Source organism: Canis lupus, chromosome 11 (assembly GCF_048164855.1).
Source record: "Canis lupus baileyi chromosome 11, mCanLup2.hap1, whole genome shotgun sequence".
NCBI classification, from domain to species: domain Eukaryota; kingdom Metazoa; phylum Chordata; class Mammalia; order Carnivora; family Canidae; genus Canis; species Canis lupus.
In genome coordinates this window covers 50,651,280-50,673,290 of record NC_132848.1, presented here as the reverse complement: position 1 = coordinate 50,673,290, position 22,011 = coordinate 50,651,280, and the positions used below count along the sequence as shown (strand labels likewise).

Genomic DNA, 22,011 nt, shown 5'->3' with positions numbered 1-22,011 from the left:
TGTTGGTTTTAGAAAAATTCCTGTATGTAAAAATGTTGGTGGTTTTGATACCATCTCTTAGCTAGCCTCTTGAAGAACACGAGGCTGGGGCAGTTTTCTTTGTGGTCAGGGAAAAAAATCACTTTTTGCGTGTTATTATGCTGGTAACTGCCTGTGGTAACTTAAAACTCTTAAAGCCAAGTGTCATATTTGATAAAGGACTAGTATGCATGGTACATAAAGAACTCTCATGATTCATAAACCATAAAAATCCAATAAAAAATTGTCAAACTATTTTAACAGACACTTCACCAAAGAAGATATATGGTGGCAAATAAATTAGTAGTAAACATCATTAGTCATTAAGAAAATGCAAATTAAAGCTCTAATAAGATACTCCTACATACCTATTAAAGGGAAGAAAGAAAGACAGAAAGAAAGAAAGAAACAAACAAACAAACAAACAAACCGGACAATATCAAGTCCTGGCAAGGGTGTGGAGCAACTAACTCTCATGTACTATTAGTAGGAATGCAAAATGGTATAGCTACTTTGGAAAACAATTTAGTAGTTTCATAAAACTAAATACTTATCATATGACCCAGCAATCCTGTTCCTAGGTCATTTATCTACCCAAGAGAAATGAGAATATACACTCATACAAAAAACTTGTATATGAATGAATGTTCATAGCAGATTAATGATAGCCAAAAAGTGGAAAAAACTATATGTCTATCAACTATTGAATGGATAAACAAACTGTAGTACATTCACAATGGATTGCTAACTGGTAATAAAAAGAAAAAAAAACTACTGACACATGCAATAACATGGATTAGTTTCAAATGCATTATCCTAAGTGAAAGAAACCAGACTTAAATGGCTAGGCTACTTACTGTATGACTCCATTTATATGACAATCTGGAAAAGGTAAAAATCATTGAGACAGAAAACAGATGAGTGTTTGCAGGGTCTGGGCTTTGGGTTGGGGGGAGACTGAGTACAATGGGGCATTAGTTTTTTTAGGTGATGGGAATGTTTTAAACCTTTGATTGTGGCTATATGACTGTATATGTTTGTCACAATAAAATAGTTGGGTTTTACTCTATGTAAATTATATTCAAAAACCTGATTTTAAAAAAGGGCAAACTTGGGACTTATCTGACACACAATGCTTTTCTGAATTTGAATTCCAGTTAGTGAGTGAAGCTTCCAGTATTAAAACTTTGTAGGTATTCTGGATGAGTGTTTCTGGCAAGCACTTTGCAGCTTATTAACTGTAAGACAGACCAGAGGTGTTAGAAACAAAACCTAGTTCTGATGTATAGTCTTCAGATATGGATCCCCATGGTGAAGAACAAAATTAATTTGGCTCCACTATGTTGCCTTTCATCCCTTGCCTGCAACCCAATCAGCTATGCCATCATTAAGATCCTAATGAGCCCTGTGGGGTTTCTATGCTTAGATCTCAGGTTGTTTAATGGATATTTGGGGCCTTTGAAGGGGTCCCTGGACACTACTTGAGAATGAGAAACTCATCATGAGAACAATGCAATATATTTGCTCATGAATCAACTGATTGAGCCTTTTAGCCAGTGAATTTGCCAGGCAGGTGATAAGTGGAACAGTAGACCATGCAATAAAGTATTTCATCTACTATTCAGGTATTTTTTTGTCTTAATCTTGCTTTTAATTGCATTCATTACAAAATATCTTGATGATTTGTTAAAAAAAAAAAAGCAAGTAGGAAAACACTGAAAATTTCAGTTTTCAGCTAAAGCAGAATTTATATTCTAGTTCAACATGTAGGTTCCACAGTTTTACTTCATATAAGATAAATTAAATGTATCTAATCCCTCTGAATGATGCCTGAATATCCATTTCCTAGAAAAATCTACAATTAATTTCCTCAGGCTTAAGTTATGGCTCCTCAAGATCCATTCAACATTTTATCAAAATTCAGGATTTTAATCCCTTGAATCTTTTTCCTTTTACACAAGAAACTGACATACTTACTCCGGGCTAGAAAAATGTCCTAAAAAAAAAAAAAAAAAAGAAAAAAGAAAAATGTCCTCAGCACTAGACTAGCAAGTTGGAATTATGCTGCTGCTCCCAGTCAGACTAAAAAAGTAACAGGAAAGGCCAAGTATGGGAACCCAACTACCAGCCTGGTCTAGCTCACTTAACACCCTTTTTCATTTGGAAGACAGAGGCAGTCTGCTCTCTGGTAACCAATCTCTTGTATTTTGCAGGAAATCTCTAAGTTCCCGGCTGAATCACTGAGAGAAGCTCTTTGAAGCCAATGAGTTTCAGTGTTAGGAATGAGAGCTTCTAATAGTGGGAAAGTGGATGGGCACAGCTAATATGCAATTCATGTACTAGGGCTTAGTTTCAGTTTGTGTATTCTCTTATCTTAAACAGACTCCTCTACCTTTGCTAGGTGATTGACTCTCAGGGACAAAAAATTTGAGCTTCCAAAAGTACACTTGAGTTTTTAAATGGTAACCCATCCATGGCAGGAGCTTTAGATTATTTTCATGGTATGAGGAAGGATTTATTTTTACTTCAGGCACATTCTTTGGGCCACAAGTTAGTTCTACTATTTTATTAAATACCTATTATTTGTCAAGATTATTAGGAACTGTGTGGGTGGAGGGAGAAGTTGGAGAAGGGGAGACCAAATGACTAAGACTTAGTTCCAAGATTTAGATCCAAGTACCATACAATTTAGTGGGTACAAAATATAGTACATCTATATTTAGAATTTTTGTTCCCATGGAACTTTGATTAGTTTGAAATGAAGAGGAAGAAGGGCCTTGTAATGTCCTGGGTGGGTAGACAGTTCTTGATTTAGTATATTTAGAGATTTAACAGTTCCTGAGCATCCAAAGATTCAGTCTTGCACTGGCCAACAAGGTGGAGAAAGGAGAGATCTTTGCTTTGAGTTGGTAGTATATGGATGTCTTTAAAGGTACTGGGTTTAGAGGCCTGGGTAACTTAGTTGGTTGAGCTATCGACTTTCGGTTTCGGCTCAGGTCATGATCTCGGGATCCTGGGAGTTAGCCATAAGGCTCTGTGCTCAGCGAGATACCTGCTTGAGGACTCTCTCTTTCCCTCTCCTTTGCCCTTCCCCTCCTTAAATTAAAACAAACAAATAAATAAATGTCTTAAAAAAAGAGAGTACTAGGTTTAAATCCAGATCTGCAATTTAATAGCTGATATAACTTCAGTCTTCTCATTTATAAAGAGGATTATAGCAACATCTCATTGAGATGTAGGTTAAATACACATACATGTAAAAGCATTAACTTAGTGTGTGACACAAAGTAGATGATCCATAAATAGAAGTCATTAACATTATTACAGTGTCCCTGGGGAGACAGATCCCATAGGGAAAAGACTTGAAAACACAGACAATAACATGCAAGTGATAACATACCAATAAATACCATATTAACAGCTCTATGTTTTGCAGCAATAAAATAAATAACCTGCATGCAAATCCAAAACATGTTTCATTACTCCCAAACTCTATTGCATAAGTCTCAGGTGAGAGTCCAAATTATTCCAGGCTAAAGCCATGAATTTTTTGAAATTCAGCAATTAAGATCCAAAAGTAAACAATAGACTGGGCAAGGTCCTAGAGAGAAAAGGCAGTTTTTATGCTGGGGCCTGGTTTATACTTAGTGATTATAAATTTCCTTTGACAGCTTTTAGTAGGAGTGATTGTCTTGCAAAATTCCAACAGAGAAATGTTTTCTGGACAGTGTTACTTGTCTCTGGAGTACGTCGCCACCTGCATTAATTTTAGAGGACTCTGCCCCAGCTTTTATTTTTCCCAGATGTCTGATGTCTAAAAATTTATAGGTTATTTACTTCAACTTAGTAATCTTTTTTTTTTTTTTTTTTTTTAAGATTTTACTTATTCATTCATGTGAGACAGAGAGAGAGAGAGGCAGAGACACAGGCAGAGGGAGAAGCAGGCTCCATGCAGGGGAGTTCCATGTGGGACTAGATCCCAGGACTCTGGGATCACAACCTGGGCTGAAGGTGGCGCTAAACCGCTGAGCCACCCTGGCTGCCCTCTTTTTTTCTTCACCAGTGGAAAGTCAAATATCCCTGATGGAGGAGTCAAGATCTAGCATAATGCCGGTCAATCTCTACTCTCACCCTCACTTTATACTGTGGCTATTTTGATATACAATCCAACCCTGATTCTAGATAATATCCCCGACCTTAAACGTGGGTAGCACAATTTGACCTCAAACGTAGTTGAATAGTAAACAGTAAATTATTATTGTTGATTATCATGACCCAGTTTCCCCTTGTCATCCAGAACTGTAATGTGTTCTCTAGTATTTTCAGAACTAGAAATTATGGAGCAGACTGTGATTATAGCAGACGGTTCCAAACCTTCTGGAACCATTTCAAAAGGCAACATGAGACTACAAATTAAGAAGAAAAAAAAGAACTCTGCAATCTCAGAAATTGATCCTTACTGTCCAGGAAGGTTAGGTATAGCTGAACAGACTTACTAAATTCAAAGAATCCTGTTTCTTCCTGTCTCAAACATTATCCAGCAAAATTTATGGTCACTTTGGGTAAATCTGTAGCAAGGCTCACTGATAAGACATTTCAATACCTTGTTTGGCCTTTCAGTACTCAAAACACATGAAAATGAGTCATTAGCAAGGAAAGCTGCTCTATAGAATCTTCTAAAAGTTTTTTTTCTTGAAATAATTAAAAAAAATTTTTTTTTTAAGTAAACTCTACGCCCAATATGGGGCTCAAATTTGCAACCCCAAGATCAAGGGTAATATGCTCTACTGACTATGCCAGCCAGGCATCCCATATCCATAGGATTTTGATCTGCTAAATTGAATCTCAACAACAGACTTATTTCCCTAATTTTTCAGTCTAATTTTTTTGGGTCTGTTATTTTGAGTTTACAGTGTGGTGTGTTTGGCAAAAAAAAAAAAAAAAAAAAAAAACCGAAACAACAACAACAACAACAACAAAAGAACACACGTCAAAACACAAGTCATTTTTTCATTTCTACTGAATACTGGTTTTGAGGAAATATATTCAAGGTAAGGGAAAGAATTGCTGGGAAGGCCCTTCATGGTTTTTAACTTGCAATGGGGGAAAAAATGGAACTTGGGGGATGCAAGTGGGGGTGAGATTCTTTGGAGTCATCAAAATAAAAAGCAAGAGCTACTTTTGTTTTGGTGGGAAGGGAAATGGAAACGCTGGGATTAGGAGCAGGGCTCACCTGGGAGACACTGGGTCTTTAGGACAAAAATCACAGCACTTTTTCAAAGCTCTGAAAATGAAATGGGTCAGGGTGTTGTTCTCCTTTTTGACCAAGGTGAGGTTATGTGGGAGAGGCGCTTGAGCCCATGAACTCTGTGAGCGCATTTGCTCCGCATATGTAACGGGGCACCTTATGAGGGATGGGGTAAGACGAGGGAAGGGGTGGAAACAAGTTCAAAGACATCAAGGGCTTTGCCCACGTGCAATAGGAAGTTGCAAACCGATCCACTTGGCAGCGCAAGCCGCCGAGACCGAGACCGCAGCAGGACAGCGAGGACTCCAGGGTCAGGCTCTTCCTTTAAGGTAGCAGGCGCCTCAGGGGCGGTGTGAGGGCTTCTCAGAAGAGGCAAAACGTGGGTATTTCCAGAGACGAAAGCAAAACCCCTTGTCTTGGGGCTTAGGAGGTAATGAAACACGCTAAACATACGCCTAAAACGCGGCCAGGGAAGTTCACGGACGACGATTAAAATCGACTTTGGAAAGAATAAAACTTGACCGTTTCTCATTTTTCTACTGCAAATTCCGAGTGATGTAATGAAAAGAAACATTCTTGATTGAATTTGAAAGAAGCTGGATGCGAAGAGAGGAAAGCGGGTGAAGACACGAGAAAGCACCGGGAGGCGCGCCGCGCGGGTAACACCGCCGCCCCCACCTCCCCCAGGACCCGGGACAAGCGCTCGCCCCCGAGCCCCCGGCCCCCCGAACCGCCCCCCCCGCCCCGCCGCGACCCCGCCCCGGGAGCAGGGCCCCACCTCAGCGCTCCCGCGGGATCCTCGCTCTAGCCCCGCCTCCGTCCGGCTCCGCTCCATCCCGCTCCGGTACAGCCCGGCGACTCTGCGGCGAGCCTGAGCGCAGCGAGGCGGGACTTCCGGCGTTTGAAAAACTTCCGGCGGGAACCGGAAGATGCGGTCACACACCCAGCATCCCGGGCCTTCTGACTCGCCGGGCGGGAAGGTGAGCTGAGCGTCCGCCTGGGCGGTGTTCCTGCGGCCTCGCGTGAGCGCGGAGCCCGGGCTCCGGTGTTCTAGGGGCCATTTAAAAAGTTCGGAGCGCTCATTTGGGAAATCACATCCCTCTTTAAAGTGCTAAGTCTCATGACATTTTACGGTCTGCGGTCTGTGTCTTCCAGCCTACACCCGGAAACCCCTCTGCCTGCCGCGTGTCACCTGGCGCGTCCTCTCAGCGCGTGGGGGCAGACGTGGGAGAAGCCGGGCAAACCCAGATTGTCTCTGTACCTCAAGTTATCGGAGATGGGGGAGGAAGCGCCCTTTTCACCATCACATCATGGCCTGGTCTGCGTCAACTCCATCCTTAGCAGGGCGCCTGGCTTCCAGGAGGCTCCGAATAACTCTTGAGGAAAGGAATGAATGAATGGGAACTCTCTAGGCAACTTTCCTGTAACCTCCCACGCGCCAGAATGCCATTCATAGAATGTTTGTGGAATGGGAAGCAAGCCTAGGCTTGATGTGTGGAGCTCTGGGTTCTAGCTACATAACCAGAATATAGGTTCTCCCTTTGAGTAAACCATTTCACCTCGCTGGATCTCAGGCGTCTGATTTTTTTGTCGTTGTGGTTGCCTTTGTTTTTGTTTTAAAGGTCTGTATGAGTTCTGAGGCTCTTTCCACGTCTATTACTTTATTTTTATTACGGAAGGATCTTTGCTCACGTTCCGAGCACTTTTTGTACTCAGGGAAATTTCTTTAGGTGCCTCTTAAAAAGTTGTTCACCTCTGCTCTTCCTAAAATTTCTCGTGGATTTCCCAATTTTATTTTATTTTATTTTATTTTATTTTATTTTATTTTTTTATTTATAAAAGATTTATTTATTTATTTATTTATTTATTTATTTATTTATTTATTTATTTATTTATTTATTTATGATGGACGTAGAGAGAGGCAGAGACACAGGAGGAGGGAGAAGCAGGCTCCATGCTGGCAGCCCGATGCGGGACTCGATTCCGGGACTCCAGGATCGCGCCCTGGGCCAAAGGCAGGCGCCAAACCGCTGAGCTACCCAGGGATCCCGGATTTCCCAATTTTAATGTAGCATTTACATGTGTGCCAGTTTCCTCATCCCCCTCCCCTTGATTTTTCAGTTGCCCTTGTTTAGTGCCTCCTCCCTGAGTAAGGTCACAGCAACTGGTTTTGAATGTGCTCATGTGTCCACAGAGCTGAGACAGCCTTGAAAGTTAGAAATCTCAAGTCACTAAGAATAGGAAGGTTCATCTATACCATCACTCTTTGGAAAGAACAACGAGTGCCATGTGTGCTATTGCCTAATAGTGATGGGGAAAAGTGTATACTCCTCTATAAAGACCGTTTTGTATATATTCTTATGTTCATTTAATCAATAGTTATAGAGCAGCCGTTAAGTGCTAATCTCTGTTACCGAGAAGTGAATAAGGCAAATGTGGTTTCTTCCTTCATGGAGTTTACTGCCATAGAGTAAACATGGGGGATGCAGACAATAAACAAGGATAATTATAGATTGTGCTTTGTGTAGTACTGTATGAAGGAAGTAAATGGGGTCCTATAATAATGTGATATCTGAGAAACCCATTTTAGGCCTAAAATGCTGAGGCCTAAGAGATGAGGAGCCATCCTATTGATGAGCAGGGAGGATAGTGTTCCAGGCAGAGTGAACCTGAAATGGCAAAGGATCATACTTGTTATAGTGACTGAAACAATGTAGTGACTGTGGCTGAAGACCTATGGCACATGATAAAGGTGGTTAGAAAGGTAGGTGGGGGTCAGTTCTGTAGGGTATTCTAGAAGGCTGTGGTAAAAAAAAAATATATATGATTTGATTCTATGTGGAGAATGGAGTGGGAAGTCATTAAATGGTTAAGCATTTTCTAAATCATCTTTTTTTTTTGCATTGGTATGTGGAGAATGAGTAGTAAAGGCAAGAGGGGAAGCAAGGAAGCTAGTTAAGAGGCTATTACAGTAGTCTGGGTAAGAGATATTGAAGACTAAAGACACTGGAGATCACAGAAATTTAGCCTATATTTTGGAGGAAGAAGTTATGTTACTAGTAGACTGGTTGTGGGAGGTAAAAGTAAGAAAGATTTGCAAGGCTTTGGCTAGCAAATAAAACTTTAGAGGATGATAGATGTATTCAGGATCTTGAGTGTGGATATGGTGTACATATGCCAAAACTTATGAAGTTTGTACACTTTAAGCATGTACAATTTATTATGTCAATTATTGCTCAATGAAGCTATTAAAAATTTTCCAAGTTTCTGGTTTAGCCATTCACTTAGGTGGATGATGGTGCCATTTACTGAGATGGGAAAGACTGGGGTAGGAATGGGTTTTATAACAGGAAATGGTTATCAAGACTTCATCGTAGATATGTTAAATTTTAGGTAACTTTGAGGCATTTACATAATTTCATAGGCATTATGAATAATTTACTATGTAAATCCGTATCTTAGGCAAGATTTGGGATGGAAGTATTGGGATCGTTAATAAGTAGATGATATAGATATTTAAAACCGTGGAAATGGTTTGTTAGTCTAACAAATCCTGTGATATGAGGAAAGGGAACATGGGAGGAGTGAAGGTTGAGAAACAACTCCCAAGAACACTCTGGTCTTTAAACTGGAATATACATATCCTTGGGAGTATGCCTGGTGTAGGCAGCTTTTAAGAAATAATTTCTAGGTCCTTAGTTTCTGTATATACTTTTTCTAAAACTGATCACTCTGAAATTAACCGTGTGCTCATGCATATTCTCCTTTCCCACCTTTTCTTTTTTTTTTTTTTTCTTAAGAGCACACAGAAGCACATGTGCCAGAGGAGAGAGAGAGAGACAGAGAAAGAGAATTTTAAACAGGCTCCATGTCTAGCACAGAGCCTGCTGCTGCAAGGCTGGATCTCACAACCCTTAGAGCATGACCTGAGCTGAAATCAAGAGTCAGACATGTAACTGACTAAGCCACACAGGCACCCCCTCCTCCTCTTTCAAATTCTTATTTTTCTAATTGTCAAAAGACAATTTTATATCTTATCTTTCAGTGGTAACAGTGCTTCCAGGGTGCCTAATTAAGGGACATTTAGAAATATTTATTTCAAGGAAGTCTTCTTTAATGGTTAAAACATTTTATGAGACTACCAGCATTTGTCTACCCCTATTTTAAACCCATTTCTATTAAGGATGAAGTATGGAGTGAGAATTGGTGAATGGTGGTCCATAAGGGAATGTTCTGAATTCAGGTATATTGTAAAATGGGGTGGTGGGAGTAGATGATTTGGTTAGGTTGTTTGTTGGGAAACTTAGTATGTTCAGGTTTTTATTTTTGGGCTAGTCAGATTGTCCAGCGAAGAACCTTTCCATTCTTCTCCCTAGAGAGTAAGGATCTGACTAGGAGCCTAGTGGGAGAAGAGGACTAGGGGGAGGGGTTCTCTACATTTAGCATTCCCATGCCCACAACTATACTTGATGTCCTCTAGCCTAGAAACTGTTTTATCCTCTCCAGAGAATAAATTTCCAGATCTCCAGATGTCTTCCTGGGTCAGTTGCTTAATAGCATAAAGTAGAATAGGGCCTCTAGAGATATTCCTTTGCCTCATACAGCTTATACCAGCCCTTAGTCTCTTCATCCATAGTTCCAAGGTATCAGGCACTGCTTCTTAGGATTTTTTTTGAGGATAGTGCAAAGCAAATTGGTTTGCTTCTGGAAAGGTCCCACTGCTGACTTGGAATTTTAATTTTTATGTAGTGAAATCTGTTTGTCTTTTTGTCTTTTGAAATTTTGAGTTATGCCTGGAAAAATTTGTATACCCCCACCTCTACTCCAAACTATGAAAATGATCATCTTTATTTTCTGTAGTACTTTTATAGTTTTATTTTGTACATTTTAAATCATTAGCATAGAATAAAATTTTGTTCAGCGTGTGGCAGTAGGACTTAAATGTTTGTTTTTCTCCACAGGGATAGCTTGTTTTCTTAATACCACCTATTGAATAATTAATTTCTGCCCTGGTTTGAAATGCTACCCCATCATACACTGACTTTTTCTGTTTGCATTTTTGTTTTGTTGTGTAAAATGCAGGTAACACAGAAATTAGAAGTTACCCTTTTTTTTTTAAAAAAAGATTTTGTTTATTCATGAGAGAGACACACACACACACAGAGAGAAGCAGAGACACAGGCAGAGGGAGAAGCAGGCCTCCTGCAAGGAGCCCAATGTGGGACTCCATCCCAGATCCTGGGATCACGCTCTGAGCCAAAGGCTCAGCTGCTGAGCCACCCAGGTGTCCCAACCCATTTCTTTATGATCAATATCTAGAAGCACTTATTTGAAGAAAGATGACCTGCATAAACATAAAATGACAAAAAGAGAGGTGAAGAAGATGAAAGATTGTCCTGTCTACTTCCTGGAGACTCTTGTTTCTTTTGTTCTGCTTTCCTCTCAGTGTTCTCTTGGTTAATAGTGAGTTGATCTATATAGAGCTGAGGGCACATGTTCTGTTTGTGACAACCTCTTGTTATTTCTGTGAGGCATTCCTTTTCCTGTAAGTGGAAGTTAGAACCAGAGGCATTATAAAATATGACTGGTTTAGAAACTTTTAAAGGGTTCCAAGCATGTCAGAGTCTAATGTAGTTCTTACGGCTTGACATACACTCTTTAGATAATAAAATTTAGTAGCTAAAGTAAATTTGCTTACTTTCTATATTATAGGATGTCTCTGGTTATTTGTCTCAAGTTTTTAAAAACTTAGGCCTTTGAATTTAGTAAATATTTTATAATGACATTAGTGATTAATTTATTTTTTTATTTTCAAATAAGTGTTAAATACTGTAAATTTTATTTTAAGGGAATGGATATCTTTTTTAGGAATAACCTGGCTGCTTGTTTAGTCTCGCAACATCATTTATTTGATTGTCAGCTTTGTAGATAGGCTTTTCTTTTATATTGTAAGAAGATACAGAAGTGGGAAAATACTTCTAATCTTCGAGATACCTAGTTTAATAGAGGATTTTGTCATTTACTGTCTGATAAGCCATTTAGTACCACTTGGGGTATACTCAGTCATATAACTCTAAAAAAATTAAAAATTGTCACCTTGTTGGAGCTTACATTTTTCCAAAGGTGGCCTATACTCATCATGCTTTTAAATCATTTGAAGCTGTTAGCTGCTCTTATAGTTGGCAGCTGTGTGGGAGGGGAAACCAGTTCTTCAGGCTTTTGAATGCTTCTCATTTTTTTACCAATGGCATTTTTTTTAACATCAGGCACATCACTTTATGGACAACATAAGTGATCAGTCATTCAGGTGATTCAGGGCATGCTGATTTTATGTTCTGTTTCTTTCAGATGTCATCATTGCCAAGAAGAGCAAAAGTAAAGGTCCAGGCTGTGGTATCCAAAGATGAATTCTCTTCCTTGTCTGAGTTGTAAGCATACTGGTTTCATATGGGGTTACAAGAATTACGTATATTTTAAGGAGGAATGCATTGTCACTTACTAATGTAAATCATTTAGGTTGAAGAAGGCTGTGTCTGTCTTTCTCCCTTTCTTAATTTCTTTTTTTTAAGATTTTATTTATTCATGATAGACAGAGAGAGAGAGACAGAGAGACACAGGCAGAGGGAGAAACAGGCTTCATGCAGAAGCCCAATGTAGGACCCGATCCCAGACCCCAGGATCAAGCCCTGAGTCAAAGGCAGATGCCCAACCGCTGAGCCACTCGTGTCCCAAGGCTGTCTTTTTCATTCATTAGTGAAACAAATGTTTATTGAACTCATGCTGTATCTCAGGCTCTATCTCAGTGTTGTTAAACTATTGAAGAAGGAGAGAGAAAGTAACCAACCAAATATAACATGATATTTATACTAGAACATAAGCTCCCTGAGAGCAGGGGAGTGAAGACCTTGGAAAGACCTGAAGGTATGAAAGATGTGCTTCAAGAGTGAGCGCCAGATGCACAATTAGTAATAAGAGATGACCAGCTGTCTTAAAACTGCCCACGTATAATAAAATAATACGTGTAATTAATGTTTTTCTTTCTAATACCTGAAAGCCCTTTTGTGTCTGTCATGTGACCTTTGAAACTGCCCCCCTGTGAACTGGGGTCTGCACTCCTGCTGGGTGAGGCTGACGTGGAAAGAAGTCATTCTGCTCAGTTTGGAGATAATATGAGCAGAACCCTGCTTTTCTGTTTCCTTGGTTTTTAAATTCTCCCTCCTTTCAATGACACTACTATGTGTTGTGTGAGTTTAAATGATTTTGTTTTTGCCTACTCTTAGGCTTTAGCTTGCATCTGCTTCTGAAGAGAATTCACTGGGGGACTATAGGAGACCTAGGAGAGCATAATTTAGAAGAAGTCATTTAATCAGGTTTTTGCCTCCAGGCAGAGCTTAAACCATTCAAAAAGCCAAATATCCCTATTCACTAGCCTAAGTGAAGGAAGTGATTGTCCTTCTCACCAATACTGACCTTTTACTTTAGGGGTAGGCATAGAATTAAGTGGGTTGGCAGGAGCATGATGTTTCTTTACCAGGGTTCACATGGCTATTTTTCCTCTGTTGTTGCTGTGAGTTTGATTCGTGGGTTGTTAGAAAGTACTGTAGCTGCACCTGATCCAGTATAAACCAGGAAACAAATCCATTCTGTGAAAGGTGGAAAAAAAACCAAACGAACAGAAAACGGTTAATTGAAGCATTTGGAAGGATCTTGGTGCTGGCTTTTTATGTAATTTAGGGTGTTTCCTAGAGCCATTTCCCATTCCTTGCATTGGTTTGAATAACCTTAAGTAAATTTGATTACTGCTTAGGAAATTGTTTAAGCATTTTTCATTGTTATAATGGCAAACCTTACAATGACTGGTGTGACACCACCTGGTAAATTGCATAAGATAATAAATGATTTCTTCTGTTGTGTGTGTGTGTGTGTGTGTGTGTGCACGCATGTGCATGTGCTGGGTAGGTGAGGGGGGGAATGGAGAGACCTGTGATTCATAGCATATCAGGGGCTGTTTTGTTTTTTTTTTTTTTAAGATTTTATTTATTTATTCATGAGAGACACAGAGAGAGAGGCAGAGACACAGGCAGAGTGAGAAGCAGGCTTCATGCAGGGAGCCTGATGTGGAACTCCATCCCGGGACTCCAGGATCACACCCTGGGCTGAAGGCAGGCGCTAAACTGCTGAGCCACCGGGGCTGCCCTCAGGGTCTGTTTTTACATTGGTCCTTGATCAACTCTTGTTTTAGGATCTGTTCATAGTCTGTGCTCACATCACTCCATTTTATATTAAACACTTACTATTTTATTCTTCTTTTAAGAAACATGTCTTTTGCCTTTAACATTTGGCCTCATTTTTCCTAGAGTTTTTTCTGTCAATTTACTTCTAGATCATCTGCCTCTGAAGAAGATGACAAGGAAGATAGTGCCTGGGAGCCCCAAAAGAAAGTCCCCAGAAGTCGTAAGCAGCCTGTTGCCAAGGAATCCAAACCAAAGAGGGTGCCACGGGTGAAGAAGACCACCCTACAGATCAATGATGGCTCAGAAGGCGTGGCTGTTAAGGAGGAGCTGGTAGGTGCTTCAGTTGAGTGGAGGGAACACTGTAGTGCTTTCTTAATTGTTGATGCTACTTTGTCCTTAGAGTGGGACAGAACAGGTGGATGACAAAAAGAATACCACAGTGGCATTCTCTACCATGGGCCATAATAGTATTTACCATTAGACCCATTGTGTTGGAGGGAAAAAAATATTTATCAACTGATATATTGGTCTATTTTGCTATAAGCAAACACTGTACCTATTCTAATCTGGATTAAAGCAGCAGCAACAACAACAATAAATTACAGGCCTATTGCATTAAAGAGAGTTATGCATTTCCAAAATCATTCCCTGTCATATTCCTTTAAGAAACTGCTTCCATGGTACATTTGAAATAATACTCTTTTAATATGCAGTAGAATACTGACTTTCCAGGGACACATTTATTGTGTATAATAGGGAACATTACAGTGTACTTTGCTGCGCCCTTGGATTGGGCTTTTATTTAAATCAGCCTTTCTCCAGTTATCCAGTACCTCTGTTTCTTCATATTTACATATAAGCTTTTCACTGAATACCCTTTGAATGGGTGAGCAGGCTTCATCTATAGCTGAGAAGGTATTGACTTCTTTCATCTTGTTGGCAGAATTTGGAGATTTTTCATTAAGTGCGGCATGGCTTCACCTAAAAGTAGCTTGATTGCCTAACTTAGGAAAGTGGTTAACCACTAACTTCTATCAGTGGTTCTTGGTATTAGGATATAAACTCTGAGAATCTGATAAAAATTATGATCCCTCTCTTCAGTAAATGTACACATGCCTGGCCTCTAAACATTAAAGTATAGCTCAGGAAGGTATAGCTTAAGAACCTTGTCATGGTGATTTTTTGATCCTTCCAATGATGCTCAGTTATATGTATAAACTATAGGGGAAAAAAAGAATTCAGATAGGAAGTCTTTCACTTAAACATTCTGGGGAGATTTAGAATTTCTTTCAGAACTGCCAAAATTCACACATTTTATACTTCAATGAAGGGACTTTGAGCATGTTAGAAGAAGGTTTGGCGTTCTGCTCTGCTGTAGCCACCACCAAACAAAATAATTGAAAACCTTATTTTGGATAGAACTAGAATTGGTAGCCTCCTTATAACTTTATTTTTAGCAAACATCATAGACAGAATTAATCATTCTTTAGTCTCTTCCTGCATATGTTGCTGGCATTTCCCAACCCACTGGCCATCCCTCTTCATTCATTGAAGACTTTAACTCAGCCCCACTTTACATCTCTCTCCCATATTTTGCTCTTGTTCTTAGTGACTTACCCTCCACTACGATGAACTCCCTATGCCTTGTGTTCTTGGTTCTTCGACCTCCTCATCTCCAGAGACTGTGTCATCTTCTCTGCCTTCACCACCCCTCTCATGAACTCACCCTGAATCTTGCCATTATTGGAAACTTCGACGACTGACATTCCTTTTCAACCATCCTGCTTTCAGAGCATCATCTCACCTTTTCCTGTTCTTTAGCTCACTGTTCAGAGGTCCTCACGGCCACACTTTTACAGCCTTGTCACATCTTGTTAGTTCTCAACCCCAGGGAGCTTGAAAAAATGCCAGTGCCAAAGCCCCTGTTCTAGACTCATTAAATCTGGAAGGAATTCTAGGGGTGGGGGTGGGCCTGGGCCTCAGGAATATTACTTTCCTAAAGCTCCTCAGGTGACTTTTGGGAAAGCCACAGCTGATCCTTGGACTCTTGTGCTTCACCACATCTGCTTCACAGACCACTAAGAGTCAGCCCCTCTCTTCCCCTACCTTACCTCGTCTAGACCACATAACCTCTTACTGAAACCACTTTGTGTTCATCTCACCAGTTTTGCCCTTTTTTCCTTGAGTCGCGTGGCTGATCAGTCCCGACGTGGGGTGAGCCATTGCCTCTGTTCAGCCAGCATTGAGCAGCTGACTGTTGCTGAGAACAGTTTTGACCTAATTTGTCTTCCTTTAGATTCACAATCTCAGACCTCAACATTGCACTGAAAATATCTGGGAGGCTCATTCTTTTTCTGTGGCACATTTGTTTTCCTGATTTTTTTCTCTTAAACTTCCTAAATTCCTTTTTCTCCTCTCAGCTGATGACATTGCCTCCTATGTATTTGAGAATACATGAAGCTCCTCATGACCTCACACCCAGGTGAGGTATATTTGCCTCCTCCCCTGTCCTGTAACAGTGAAGGTCATGCCACCCACTGGGTTAGTTAATCCCACTGCTGGGGCTGTTGTCTCTGTGTCTGTAGTCACCCCCTTTCTTTTCTCTTTTCAACTTTTCTTCCAGTGGTTCAGCTGCTACAGAGTATAAAAATGTTCTTTTAAATATAATTTTTAAGAAGCCTCCCTTCGACTCTTTATCCTTTTCCAGTTATATATCAAGCTCACCCAGTACAACACAAGCCAAGGCCAAGGTTTGCTAACTGATTTGACTGGAAAAGACACGAGGAGCCACTTTTTTGCTTTAGGCAGTTGACTACTTTCAGAGACAGCAAAAAGAATAGTCAAATTCTTCTTGGAGTCTTGAGTTTAGTCATAGGCTACATAATAACCATGTGGAATGTTAAGGCAGATAAAAACAGTGAAGGCAGAAGAAAATGAACTTTGATTATTCAGTCTGCCAAAGATTCAGGTTGAGCATAAGGAAGAAAAATGTTCTCATGGAGGCTTACTAAACTTAAGTATGTCGCTGAGACAGGCTATAGAAGCTTAGGAGCTTCATAAAATGGAGAGCTATTTCCCTGTTTTCAATGATTTAGATCTACATTTTTCAAAACTTTTGGTCTTTGAACCCTTTTGTATTCTTAAAACTTATTGAGGACCCCAGGGAACTTCTGGTTATGTGAGTTATTGTTACTGATATTTACCATATAAAAATGAAAAGTGAGAAATTAAAATATTGATTAATTTTTAAAGACTATTACATGTTAATGCAACTAATTTTTATTGTAATGAAAAATAAGTACATATTTTCCCAACCAACAGCAAAAAATTAGTGAGAAGAATTACATTGTTTTACATTTTTACAGTTATCTTTAATGTTAACTTACTAGACTGTAACTGAAGTGTATGAAGATAACCCACCTCCACACAGATACATATTTGGAAAAGGGAGATGTGTTTTGAAAGGTTTTTCAGATGAATATTCTTATTTGATGTACTACCAAAACTCAGTAAGTGGTAGTTTCTTAAAAGTTTGTTTCATTGTGGAATCTGAAACCATATTAATGAACTTAACTATGCTCTATTACATTATAATCCATTGGTTTGTGTTGTTATTTGTTGTTATTACTCATTCATGATTTTGTGACATTTATTGGTCATTTGGAAAATATTGGTGCATTGATTTATGCAGATCTTCCAAATGTGAGGATCTTTTATTATCTGATGTCAAAAAGTCACATTTGTTAATATAACCTCCAGTCTCATCACAGTGTTGGGAAGCAAGTTCACAGTGGATACAAATTTTCCAAAATTCTAATTTTCACATTGATTTATTTACTTGTTTGTTTTAAATTTTCACTTTTAAAGCCTGAAATTTACTCTTGGTCAAATGTTTCCTTAAAATGACAGTCTCAGTTCATTTCTGAAAAAAATGCCCACCAGATATCCAAGTTTGAATAACGATCGTTCATCAGTCATTATTTCAAGTAAAAATGGTGATTTATGGAAAAACAAGCTGGTTCAGTTCACAATTGAAACGAGTGCATAAGAGCTTTTGCTCAAGACAACCATTGCACGTCTGTATACACTGCCACACAGCAGAAGTATTTTATGTATACTGACCATTTCAGCATACAGTATTAAAAAGGTGTGTTTTCAGCCAACCGGGGTGGCTCAGTTGGTTAAGTGTCTGCCTTTGGCGCAGGTCATGATTCCAGGGGCCTGGGATTGAGCCTTGCATGGGGCTCCCTGTTGGCAAGGAGCCTGCTTCTCCTTCTCCTGCTGTCCTTTCCCTTGCTTGTACTCACTCTCACTCTCTCTCCCTTGCTCTATCTCAAATAAATAAATAAAATCTTAAAAAAAAAGATATGTTTTCAAGGACTGAAACTTTAAAATTTAATAATTTTTAAAAATTATTTACTTATTTTTTTTAAATATTTTTTTCTTTATTTATTTATGATAGTCACAGAGAGAGAGAGAGAGAGAGGCAGAGACATAGGCAGAGGGAGAAGCAGGCTCCATGCACCGGTAGCTGGACGTGGGACTCGATCCGGGGTCTCCAGGATCGCGCCCTGGGCCAAAGGCAGGCGCCAAACCTCATACTTATTTTTTTAATATGGGCTCCATGTTCAATGTGGGGCTTGAATACACAACCCTGAGATCGAGAGTAGCAGGCTCTACCAACAGAGCCAGCAAGGTGCACTAAAACTTAATAATTTGGGCAGCTCTGGTGGCGCAGCGGTTTAGCGCTGCCTTCAGCCCGGGGCCTGATCCTGGAGACCCGGGATCGAGTCCCACGTCAGGCTCCATGCATGGAGCCTGCTTCTCCCTCTGCCTGTGTCTCTGCCTCTCTCTCTCTCTCTCTGTGTCTCTCATGAATAAATAAAATATTAAAACTTAATAATTTTTAAATTAATTAATTTTAAAAATAATTTTTAAAAAAGATTTTATTTATTTATTCATGAGAGACACAGAGAGGGAGAGAGAGAGGCAGAGACACAGGCAAAGGGAGAAGCAGGCTCCATGCAGGGAGCCAGACGTGGGACTCGATCCCAGGTCTCCAGGATCACACCCCGGGCTGCAGGCAGCGCTAAAACACTGAGCCACCAGGGCTGCCCCTAAAACTTAATAATTTTTAACTGCATTGTTAAACTCACATTGTTTTACTATAAGTGTTTGTCAGTGAAGGGAACATTGATTGCTAGTACTACTTGATGCCATTGCCTTGGGTTTTGCTACCATTGCTCTTGTACTATCATCGAAATGTCAACAAAAAAAAAAGGCAAATCATGTTTAAGCATTATTGTGAAGAGTTTGATCTGACAAATCCCCTAAAAAGTTCTGTGGACAACACTGAGAAACACTCAGTAAATCTTGCCTGAAGGGTCCAAAGAGGGTAACTTTAAGTGTTTTTGTGATTGTTGACTTTTTTTCCTTTTGATCATTTTACATTTTCTTCATTTCTTTGTCTACTTCCTTTTCCCTCTCCTAGGAGATTGTCTAGATATGATAGTGGTGGTAATAATGGTGGTGTCTACAGATATTTTTAGTTCTTACCATCAGCCAGGCAACATGCTCAACAGTTGGGTTGCATAAGCTTACTTAAATCTTAACTCACAACAACTACTCGAGGCAGTTGCTATAACTATCCTGATTTTATAGATAAGAAAGCCAGGGAAAGAAATCTGAAGTGATTTCCTTATGGGTAGCAGATAGTACATGATGGAACTGGAATTCTAAGTTAGCAACATGATTTTGAGAGCATTTCAGGAACACATATGTCTCTCATGGGTGGTTTTATCTCAGCCATGCTCATAAGAAGGATGTATAAAAACAGAGTGCTGCTTTAATAATTAATGATTTGATATAATAATCACAAGGATATGAAATTTTTCCGACTGATAACTGTCCTCAGAGGCTAAAGTAAGTAGGCATTTAAGTAAGAATCAGAAATTTACTCATTGAGCATGGATCCAGATTGGGGGAATTAAAAAAATCCATTCTTTTGGATTAATTGAACGCCTGCTGTGTTCTAGGCATTAATGTTTGTCACAATGACATCACATGTTTTAAATGCATGAATCTAAGGTAGTCTGGTGTATGCATCTCACAGGAGGGCTGTCTTACCTTTGGGACCAAAATACTCATAGTCCATTTGCTAAGCTTTCCTCTTCTTTGTACGTTGCTTAGAAGAATGGCTGATCATAGATGGTATTTGCTTTTTATAGTTCCTCTTTTTCTTCTCCTACATGGTTAACAGCCCTCTGTACAGTTGACACCTTTTTCTTCGGCTATGTCAAGTCATTTGATCAGGCTATTATTAACTCTTATGGACCTCAGAATCATTCTATTTTTATATCTCTGTTCTTATCCATAATGTTTCAGCTAAAAATGTAATACTCAGAGGGCTATCTAATGTACATCATTTCCAGGTTAGGTGGTGGTAGGTGGGTATTAGGATGGGGATGCTCTTTAGGTAGTTCCCAGGATTTTTAGTAGTCAATAATTCTGGGAAAATACTTGATAGGAGAGAAAATTGAATTTTGACTGACAAATAGTTTGAGAATTCTTTTATTTGAGTTTGTGCTAGCTACATCTACTTAGTTAACCAAAAACAGGCTAGCTGGTGAAACTGTAAACTCCATACAGGTAGGGTCTGTATGTTATTTACCATTCCAGTGCCAAAATGAATGCCAGGTGTCATTCCTTCACACCTGAGCTGTCATGAGGGGTAGGGGTGGTGGAGAGAGTGGCCCCTAGACACTAGTGTGGACTATTATGTAGATTCCTCCTAAAGAAAAATGCCTGACACTACTCTGCTCTGTTTTCTGTTCCCTGGGCTTCTGCATAAATTGGTGTCAGGTATAGCCTATTGAGTTTTATGAGTATGTAAGTGTTATTTTTTCCCCCAAAGGGTTGACTTTTGATTGCAAGCTTTAAAATCTTGGTTTTCCCAGCATGCATAGACTTATCCTTTACTCATTTTTAAAAGTGAAACTTTTTATTTCTAGGTAATTATAGATTCACATGCAGTTGTAAAAAATAATACAGAGGCAGTGTACCCTTTAATTTCTTCCAATGGTAACATTTTACAGAACTATAACAAAATATCACAACCATGATATTTACACTGATAAAATCCAAGGATCTTAGGAGATTTCTCCTAAGAGAATTTTTTTTTGTCCACTTATTTGTGTACTTCTGTATAATTTTGTCATCTGTATGCATATGTGTTGTATCCATCAGTCAGAATAGTTCGGTTACCACAAGATCCCTAGTACTGCCTAGTATTTGCCATTTTGTAGTAATACCCACCTCCCTCCAAACCCTTGCTCCTGTCTCTGACCTTTAGTAACCACTAATTTTTTCAGGAATATTATATAAATTATAAACCATTAATGTTATGTAAGTTATAAAGTATGTAACTTTTTGCAATTGCCTTTTTCCACTTCCACTCTACATAGTTTCCTTGAGATTCGTCCAGGTTATTGTGTGTGTCAGTAATTTTTCCTTTTTTATTGCTGAATAATATTTCAGAGCACTTGGTTTTTATCTTTTAATTCTCATGTATTCTATTTGTGGTTTGATAGAATAACTCTGTGGCTATTGCTGATGTTGATTTGGAAGACAAAAAAATTAAAGTGGATACCGTGAAGACTTTGAAGACAGCAAAGGCAAAACGGAAGAATTCAGGTCAGTCACCTGCAGGTCAGAGGATCAAAAAGCTGAAAGTTGATGAAGAATCCAACAGGGCCAGCACTGCAGAGACACCATCCACAAGCACCTTGTGGGAAGGTGTGTGCAAGAAGGAAGAGAGCGAAGATGACTTCACATTTGGTCAGTCCCCTTTAAAGAAAATGAAGACTGAAACATGTCCTCAGGGGCAGCCTGTGAGGTTTCCAGCAAATGCAAACAACATTAAAGAGGAGGTGGAAATGAACTGGGACATAGTACAGGTATGTGCAGTCATCCTCTTGTCATTTTAGTTCACTAGGTTCCTTTCTTTTTGACTAAGATAGTGGCACTGGGTAAGGAAAGGGTTGGGAGTTTTCAGGTCTCTTCAGTTTTGCTAGTGATTTCTGGAGACCTCATCTATTGGTTCCTATCCTAGGTGTACTATTTTATATTATAGCTCATTATCATCAGATCTTGAGCTAAGAGCTGTGACCTCAGGTGAGGGGGATCTCTGCCATGGTGTTTTAGTGAACATGTACTCTACAGAGCTTGCACCAACAAACTGGGCCCTCATAAATTCATTGTTAAGGTTTTATTTTGAATTTGGACTATAAAAGCAATGTGAGTAATTAGGTCATTGGCCATTAGTACTGTTCTAATTCTTAATGTAATGTTGTAATATACAGTAAACAAGGTCTAGAAATTTCCTAGGAAAACTATCTGAATTCCAACTTGAGCTGCCTTGGATTTCTTGCCATTTCTTGGTTGGTTTTGGGGATGACAGAGAAGACCTGAAGAGTGACTTTTAAATGGTGATTCTCAACCTTTTGTCAATGC

At 39.4% G+C, this 22,011-nt stretch overlaps 1 protein-coding gene and 1 long non-coding RNA gene across 2 annotated transcripts in view; one reads left to right on the top strand and one right to left on the bottom strand.

Annotated features, from left to right (window-relative positions):
- Positions 1-3,870: 3,870 nt before the first annotated feature.
- On the bottom strand, positions 3,871-6,811 carry LOC140600161 (uncharacterized). The gene is made up of 2 exons (XR_012003347.1): positions 6,045-6,811; positions 3,871-5,862 (listed from the first exon to the last, which is right to left on the bottom strand). It is a non-coding gene; the product is annotated as an uncharacterized lncRNA (long non-coding RNA).
- The window catches only part of SRBD1 (S1 RNA binding domain 1), a 189,737-nt gene continuing 173,825 nt past the window's right edge, over positions 6,100-22,011 (top strand). The window contains exons 1-4 of the mRNA XM_072768227.1: positions 6,100-6,246; positions 11,615-11,694; positions 13,650-13,830; positions 21,090-21,455. Of these exons, the coding sequence (XP_072624328.1) occupies positions 6,196-6,246; positions 11,615-11,694; positions 13,650-13,830; positions 21,090-21,455 (678 nt within the window). The 5' untranslated portion in view covers positions 6,100-6,195. The remainder of the gene's footprint in view (positions 6,247-11,614; positions 11,695-13,649; positions 13,831-21,089; positions 21,456-22,011) is intronic.